Source organism: Sorghum bicolor, chromosome 7 (genome assembly GCF_000003195.3).
Source record: "Sorghum bicolor cultivar BTx623 chromosome 7, Sorghum_bicolor_NCBIv3, whole genome shotgun sequence".
Taxonomy (NCBI): domain Eukaryota; kingdom Viridiplantae; phylum Streptophyta; class Magnoliopsida; order Poales; family Poaceae; genus Sorghum; species Sorghum bicolor.
Genome location: NC_012876.2, coordinates 54373945 through 54382823, shown reverse-complemented (window position 1 = coordinate 54382823; position 8879 = coordinate 54373945). Strand labels below are relative to the sequence as shown.

Here is an 8879-nt window from a genome sequence, read left to right as displayed (position 1 = left end):
TATTTGTCAAATAAAAACGAAAGTGCTACAGTAGTGAAATCTGAAATTTTTTCGAAACTAAACAAGGCCTTAGTTTCATTGGAAAAATTTTTGGACTATTGTAACACTTTCATTTGTATATGCTAATTATTGTCCAACTATGAACTAACTAGGCGTAAAAGATTCGCCTCGCAAATTATAATTAAACTGTGCAATTACATGTAGATTTCAAATATATTTATTTATTTTTATAATGGCTAAGGTAAACAAATATAAAGGTAAGACCTAATATTATCTTTGGCGATGACATATATGGGAACTTAGGGCCCGTTAGATGCACTCAAATACACAAAAGTTTACAAGATTTCTCGTCACATCGAATCTTACGCCACATGCATAGAACATTAAATATAGATAAAAAATAACTAATTGGACAGTTTACCTGTAAATCGTGAGACAAATCTTTTAAGCCTAGTTAGTCCATGAATAGACAATACTTGTCAAATACAAACAAAAGTGCTGCAGTGTCAAAATCCAAAAAGATTTTGGATCTAAACAACGCCTTATAATATTACTTTACATAATATTTTATAATCATAAAGGTGGATAATTTATAAAATTATTAGAAGTTATTTTAAATCATCTTTTATAATGGTAGACGTATGGCAAAATGGGTAATTTAGACGCATGACCAAGGTGGATAATTTAGATATAAATTTAGGGAGTTATTTTGAATTATCTTTTGTGATGCTAGACGTGAGTAATTTACATGGAAAATTAGGGGGTTAATATGTATTTCTTTTATAGTGACAATTGTGGGTAATTTTTTAATTAAACTATGATAGATCCAATGGCTATTATTAGTAAAGATGATTTAAGTCTACCAAATCAAAGGCTAGATGTTTTGAGAATTTCTAAGATTTATTTTTTCCTAGCACGTCTAGTAAGAATTAACTTAGTGTCTCTGTTGCTGTTGGGGCCTCTAATTAGAAATAGTAAGAAGTAAGATAATTCTACCAAATACAAAAAAGTTGATACACACCATATTCTAGCGACAGAGGACTCAAATTCATAGTCCTATTAAATACAAAAAAAAAGCTAATACAACTACAACACCATACTCTAGCAAGAAGACTCAAAAAACAAGTGACTAATTTGCATCTAGGATAAAAGAAACTGCAGGGTGTGACCCACTGCCGATTCATTTTGACATAATAGTTCTTTATCAACCACAGCTATGCTCGCAAGACAAGGGTGGCACCTTCTACTAAATCCTGATTCTCTATGTGCTCAGGTTGTGAGATCTAAATATTTTCTTGATGGTGATATCTTGTCAATTATGGAGAAGCCTGGAATTTCTTATGCATGGAGAAGCATTGTTCGGGGGGGGAGGGGGTACATGCACTAAAAGATGGACTAATTTGGAGGGTTAGTGATGGCACTCAGACAGATCCCTAGATCCCACAAGGTGTCACTAGAAGACCTTGTATCCCTAGAGGTAGACAATTTTAAATAAGGTCTCTGAACTAATTGACCCAATTTCTGGTGAATGGGACAAACGGTAACTAAAATTTTCTAGGAAGCAGATGCAAAAAACAATCTTTCTATCCCGTTGAAAAATGGAATGGAGGATACTTTGGCCTGACATTTTGATCCAAAGGGAGACTTTTCAGTCAAATCTGCATATCATATTCTAACAGATAAAGAAAGAACTATCGAAAAGGAGGCAAATTGGCAAAGCTAGTGTACCTTGAATTCTCTCTGTAACATCAATTGGCACAAGATCTGGAAGCTTCAATGTCCACCAAAGGTGAAACTTTTTTCTGGAGGTTTACACATAATAGCTTGCCCCTATGCATGAATATTTTTTGCCACGGAATGGATATTGATACACGTTGTCCTATCCATTGGAGGCTAAATGAGGATGGTGGATATTGTTTTCTTATATGCAAATTTGTCAAGAAATGTTGGAGAGCTTTGAACTTAGAGGAGCTTCGTCTAGCTTTGATTGATCTTAACTTTGCAAAACAGGTAGCCACCAAAATTCTTTCTCTTGAGGAGGATAAAAAATCATCAGTGATTGGTTTTCTTTGGCTTTGGTGGGATACTCGTAGCAAGGCAAATGCTGGGGATAAAATCATGTCTACTGAGAAAATGGTTCATAAGGTGCATTCTATGATTGATACTCTTCATATGCGGGAGAGACCAAATAATAAGAGGAAAAATAGGATTTCTTGTTGGGTTCCCCAAACAGCCAATGTCCTAAAGATTAATATTGATCGAGCTTTTATACAGGCTGAAAAGAAAGGTGCTTGGGATTTTATTGTGAGGGATCACAAAGGTGCTATAGTGTGTGCAGGTAGAATCAATGTGGTACATGATGCATTAAGTGTTGAGTCCACGCTTATCTTGCTGCCTTGCATGTAGCAATGAATCATGGTTTGTCCTAGATCATTTTGGAGACTGATTTGATAATTTTAGTTGATGCTCTATAGTCTCGCTCTTATGATTTTTTTTTGCTTGTGGCATGTTGTTTAGAGAAGCAAAATTTCTGATGTCTAGAATTTTATTCGAGTTGATGTTGTTCATGTGCCACGCTCTAGCAATAGGTGTGCACACGAGCTTGCTCGAATTGGGTTGAATTTGGGAGCCGGATCAATCGCATGTTTGGATTGATCCCCTCCCAAAGTTTGTACGAGATCTGGTGCATCGGAACAAAAATTAAAAACTACGAGCTGATAATGTATTTGTGACTTATCTAGGCCTTTGTGGGATGTTCAGTTAGATGGCGGTGATATATTGTGGCAGGCGAATCTTCGCTGGCACCGAGCGTTCTGTCCTTGGTGATCCACGTTGTGCATCTGAACAAGGTGATTATTCGAGGGTGTTCCTCCATGGCTTGCTGGCTGAAGGTGCAGGTTGTTCGAGAGGGTCTCTGCGGCTGCTGGTGTTGGTCGAGGGTTATGCGCGTGAAGCGGGCTGGGTGTCGAAGGTGTGTGGGACAGGCTTGTTGCATCACAGAGCTCCGTAAGCATGCCGAAGTGCTGCTATCTCTTGAATGACTTTGCTTGTGTTGCCTTCGCGAAGCCTCTAGCCAAAGGCTCTGAATAAATAAAAAAAAAAGAAAAACCATGGAGAAAATATCCGAAGGCGTTGCTGAAGGTATACTGTGGAAACAAGGACAAGCAAAACTTAAAATCTTTTCCTCCCAAAGGTTTTCTCACTCCTCTTCAAAACCTCTTCATTTTTGTGCTGGTCTGCTGGTAAAGCGGTTCCCGAACAAGTTTGGGAGAGGAGTGAAAGAAGGCGGTTAGGATTTATTGACAAAAGTTGGGAGAGAGAGCCCCTTGCCCTCATGATCATGGCATTATATAGGTAAGCGGAAATTTACAAACGACCCTTCAGTGAGAGTGGATTTTACATGCTACTCTAATGGCTCTAGTTAGGTCTCTTCTAAGGGATTTAGCCCATTTGAAGATGTCATGTGCCAACAGCCATGACCGTATCCCTACAGTGCCCTCCCCCTGCAGCCCGTTTGCTTGTACCCGAATCATCGATGAGTCCCGCTTCAATGACGTGAACAAGATCAAGCTCCTCAAGGTGCTAGTGGCTGCGGGAGTGATATGTGGGATACACACTCTGGTGAGTTTGCAGTTAAACAATGAAATACTTGTTGGGCGGGCATCAATTTGATTTCAGTCTTGAGGGGTATGGAGTTTCATATCAAAAGTAGTATGTAGCTTGGGCTTATAGCTGTTTCTATCGAAGGGTTACACTTCTCAGCAGGCTAATTGCATGATAGCTATTTAAGAAAATCGTATGGTACAAATGCTCCTAACTTGGTCCTCTGTATTTGATTATTGCTAATTTTGTTCTACCAATGTTTAAGAAAATTGTATGGCCGCCGCATCGCCAAGGAGACTAGGATTGGACTATTTTCTGCCATATCTTCCGCAGGCGCCACCTTAGTCACCGTGTACCCGGGTCGATCGGGTCAAGGAACCGGGACGAAGAACGTGGTACGCCAATTTTCAATACTGTTCGGAACGACTGAGTATACAGCTTCAGCACGTTCTAAATTAACATGAACCGTGATCCAAGTTAATTTGGGGCGACGTTCCTGAAACGACGAGAAGGAACGAGGGACGAGAAGGAACAAGGGACAACGTTCCTGCAGATGCTCGGCTCCTTCCACCTTCCCGATGTTGATTAATGGGCGCTGCTGACCGCTTGCGCTTCGCCTCCCTCACCTTGCCCCGATGCAGCAGACGCTCCGCGCGACTTCTTGTTCTTCCTGATGCGGCGCGGTCGAGTTCCCACGGCGGCGCGGTCGAGTTCGCGTGGTGGCGCGGTCGAGTTCCCGCGGGCAGCGAGGTCGAGTTCCGCCGGCGTTCCGGCAGCCGTCCCTGCGCGTTCCCGTTCCGTGATTTGGGACGACGTTCCCGGGAACAAGGATCGCCGCGTCGACCCGCGATCCCGGTGACTAAGGGCGCCACTCCCCTGACCAATACTAAAGGCATGATACCATCTGAAGTCGCAAAAACTGCTTTTAATCTAGCAGGGCCAGTGTGCCCCGGACTGCTTGGAGATCCGGGCAAAGGGTACAGTTCTATTCCCTGCATTTGATCACTGAAAGTTTAACTTGGCTTCTATTGCCTGCTCCCTGTTCTTCTGATCACTGAAAATGTTGATGTCATAATTTTGCAGTTACTTACATGCCCATGCCGCCCTGCGCCATCGCTGGACCCCACTCCGCTGTTCCAGATTTGATCCAGCAGGTTAGTTTATTAGTGAACATGTTCTATTTGCTCCCACATTTTTACCAGCAGGTTATTTATGTATGCTTAATCTATTTCAGGTTTTCTGTGTGTAGTCCTTGTCCCCTTCCTATCCTCTCTCATTGAAGAATAAATGAATCAGGTGTGTCTCCATCCTTAAGTATGTTGAATTGCAGTACAGATATATTATGAATCAGGTGCTTCTGAATTGGTCAAAGACCTCATGTTTCATGAGCTTTTTATTATGATTGTGTGCATGCTTTTGTTTTTTACTAGCTTATATGCAATTCACTGTTGTCTTAAAGAAAAAAAATATGTAAGTACAATGCTTTGATTTAGTAATGATGTGCAATGTATTGTTTGCTTCTTACAATGGATGAGCTGCTATTTTAATCTGAATTTCTTTTTGGCTAATAATTCCTCACCTTTTCTGGTTTATTGTTTGGCAGTTCCTGGACATTCCGCACAAAGAAGAGTGGATAGGGGACTCAGTGTACATAGAAGTCAAAGGGTAACAAGACCTTTTTTTTTGTGTGACTTAAAGGGTCAAGACCTGGGGATTGTATTTTCTACAGTTTTTAATCATTTCTGAACCCACTTTTGCCGTGAACTCACTCAGCACAAGAGATTACATGGAAACTCCAATTGATGGTGATCAATTTGCCAATGCGGCACAAAGAATGCAACCCCCATGCAGAACTTATGATCGCTCAGATTAATTAAATGGTGCATGGCTAATTGAAAACAGATCAAGGGGAAACTGAACCTAATTGCATAGGCGCGGACTTTAATTTGGTTTTCATCTGCAGATGAGTTGAATCATTGAATTTGAATGCATCTGATTACTTGGTCAGATAAGCATTACTCTACAGAATAATTTATTGGAACTTGGAAGCTCCTTTAGGACAAGGGATTGTTCTATATACACCATTTATTCATGCTAAACATTTGCAATAAGTTCCAACACTGATAAACCGACAGCAACTATATAAGTTGCCTGCTTGACATTTCTCTCAACACACTGCAAATGCAGACTAAAAATTTGAACGGTTACACAAGATTTTCCAGCTTGTAACACTGGGAGCCTGTTGTGGACTCGTTTGTGGGTCGCCAATATAGGCGTCGGCCCAAACAGGGCCCCAGCCCAGGTCGTGGCCAATAGGCCTAGTTGCTGGTTGTTTAGAAAAGGAAGGACAGGGAGGAAATTAGTAGATTGGTTTAGTTATGGAAGTGCACCTGTCTATAAAGAGGCACCTTAGTAGATTGTAATAGGTATTGAAGAAGGAATAAACCTCCGGGGTGGGGTTTTACCCTTCGACGGTGGCGTCAGGCGATTATCGGGGTGGGGTTTTACCCTTCGACGGTGGCGTCAGGCGATTCAGCCGCCGCCATCGAAGAAGTTCCTACCGCCGGGATTCCTCGCTACCCTCTGCGTTCCAATTCTCAGTCTCATCTCTTCCTCCAATCCCCTCTGCGCTCACCTCATCGCCCACGCCGTATCAGAGCCCCAGGTCAGACGATGCATACCTCAACTGCAGTAGCACATTATTAGATCCTCCAGGCCCTCCAAATCCTCACTGACAAAATGAGACCAGCAACAAAGCAATTCACCATGTCCATCCCCAATGCTCCCACGTCAAAGATAACTGAACCCTGTTCACACACACACACACACACACACACACAAAGGCAAGTCCCTTGAGAAGAGCACCAACGGCCAGGAGCAGGATGAATTGCAACGATTCGCGCATTGCGGCGAAGCTCTTCGAAACAAGCACCCTGCAGGTGCAGAAACAAATCAACAGGGATTGCCGTATGTAGGTGCAGAACTTCATATTACACCTACCAAATTCACAGCAGCGCGCGAGCAAAATTGGGATCCAGAAAGCACTATTAACCCCTTCGAACCTTGGTTGTCTCGATGTCGGTAGCGGATGGCCTGGTAGCACGCTGCAGTGCTGCACACCAAAGGAGAGGACGAGCGCAAAATGACACCCCGGCGACAGCGACGACCTTGCAGGCTCACACGTCTTGGCGACCACGGGGCAGCCCTTGCCGCAGGCGAGCATCTCGATTTCGATGGCGGCTAGGCCCCAGTAGAGAAGCCACAAGCTCGTGATGAACCAACAGGCAGCAGGTGATGGCGCCGACGGCAGAGGCAGGTGCCAGGCTGCGCGCGCCGCGCCAGCCATGCCACGTTGCAGTTGCAGATGCACCGGGCTGGCGGCGGCAAGAGGGCGTGATGGATGCACGGTGGCGGCCGACACGAAGGATGCACGATGGTGGTGGCGGCGGCAAGGACACGAAGGATGCACGATGGTGGCGGCGGCGGCAGCCATGGAGCTAGGGAAACCCCTCGGTTGGATTTTGACGAATCGGGTTAGCGGAAATGGGCCGTTTCCCGTTTGCTAATCTGTTTGGACAAGCCTGCAACACGCACCCGTGAGATTGTACACAGCAAGTTATGGTATGAAATTGTTCATGTTCCATCATCATGTATCTATATCTCTTGTAAAAGCAAACCCTTCAATCTCTACCTATAAACTATCTATGTGTCATACATCTATTAGTATAGGTGCTACATGCATTACCCCCTCTAGTATTACATCTTCGATTAAGTGCATGCAACTACTATTTTTAGTCTACGGACATAAAAGTCATCCATATTGTACCATTTTGTTTGGCAGTTTGTTACATCCTCGTACTCCCTCTATCCATAAAAGAATCAATTTCTAGAGTTATTCTAAGTCAAATTTTTTAAACTTTGACAAAATTTCTAGAAAAAATGCTAAGATTTATAATATCAAATTAGTATAATTAGATTTATCATAGAATATATTTTTATAAGATGCGATTTTATATCGTAGATGTTGTTACTCTTTTCTATAAAGTTAGTCAAACTTAAAAAACTTTAAGTGCCACTGATTCTAGGAATTGAATTTTTTTCATGGATGGAGGGAGTATAATCTAATTCAATGTTCTATAAGTGCTTTATTCAAAACTTTTCATTACCACACCCAGTTTTGACAGCATATCTCATACCTATAATGATAAAATATAATAGTTTTAACAAAGTGGGGTTTTCTTCTAGCAATATTATTAACACCCCCATGGTTGGAAAACTCTTCATTGAACATATGACCAGTATAGCTAGTGCTAACAATAGAGTGGCAACCATTTAAACCATGAGCAATTTGTCCATTTTAACAAGCCTAAACATGGCCTGATTGCCTCTTGTCCCCCACTTTCATGTCACTTTCCGAGACCGTGGATGGTGTTCTAAGGTGGTCATCGATTAGGACTATGAATTTTCGTACTGTCGCAAGCAATTATATGGATTTTGATGTGCTAAGGAAGATCCATAATGCTTGCATCCTAGATACAACAGTTTCAAATTTCCATAATTCATCATGCTAACAATAGTGGCTAGATAAATTACGTGGAGGAGAGATTTAGGAAGCAGAAAATATGTAGCTTATAACAAAATAGGAAAAAGTCTACATCACCCTCTGAACTATGGGGTGGTGTCTACTTTATCCTCCGAACAATGAAACAGTCTAATTTACCCCCTGAACTATCCAAAACCGTTCGAATCACCCCCCCGGGCGGTTTTTGATGGCGGTTTTGCAACAGTAAGGTGGTTTTGACTTTTTCTTTTTTTCCTATTTGTTTTCATATAATCTTTGAAAAATCATAGTAAATCACAAAAAAATCATAAAATAGAAAATCTAATTTTGTTAGACTCCACATGAGTAGATCTACGCAATGAATATATAATATGGTATACTTTAATATAAATCTTTTCTGTAGCTTTAAATTAGTTAGAAAAATCAAATTTTATCTCTAATTAATTATAATAATTCATAGCTGCAGCTTCTGTGGTCCAATTGTGGTGAAATTTTTATGGTGGACTAATTATTCTATGCTTGAACTATAGTAAATATTTCATACTCATAGGATCATGTATAACTAAGTTTATTCAGGTTTATTCAGGTTAATGCTTGTTAAATATAAATAAATCTATAACTGAGTTATACATGATCCGATGAGTATGAAATATTTACTATAGTTCGATCATAGAATAATTGGCCCACCAAAGAAATTTCACCACAATTGGACCAC

At 41.4% G+C, this 8879-nt stretch overlaps 1 protein-coding gene across 2 annotated transcripts; it reads right to left on the bottom strand.

Moving 5' to 3' along the window:
• Positions 5712 to 7179, bottom strand: LOC110437179. Of its 2 annotated transcripts, none has more exons than XM_021465520.1 (2): positions 6369 to 7179; positions 5712 to 6289 (listed from the first exon to the last, which is right to left on the bottom strand). In XM_021465520.1, exons 1-2 carry the CDS (start codon positions 7094 to 7096, stop codon positions 6286 to 6288), a joined length of 732 nt encoding a protein of 243 aa, XP_021321195.1. In that variant the 5' UTR covers positions 7097 to 7179; the 3' UTR covers positions 5712 to 6285. The 2 variants fall into 2 exon arrangements, with proteins under 2 accessions (XP_021321195.1, XP_021321196.1); XM_021465521.1 differs by having other exon boundaries at positions 5712 to 6536; positions 6666 to 7179.

Excerpts from the sequence above, each read along its gene's own strand:
- LOC110437179 (XM_021465520.1), bottom strand. The coding sequence starts at position 7,096 with ATGGCTGCCGCCGCCGCCACCATCGTGCATCCTTCGTGTCCTTGCCGC.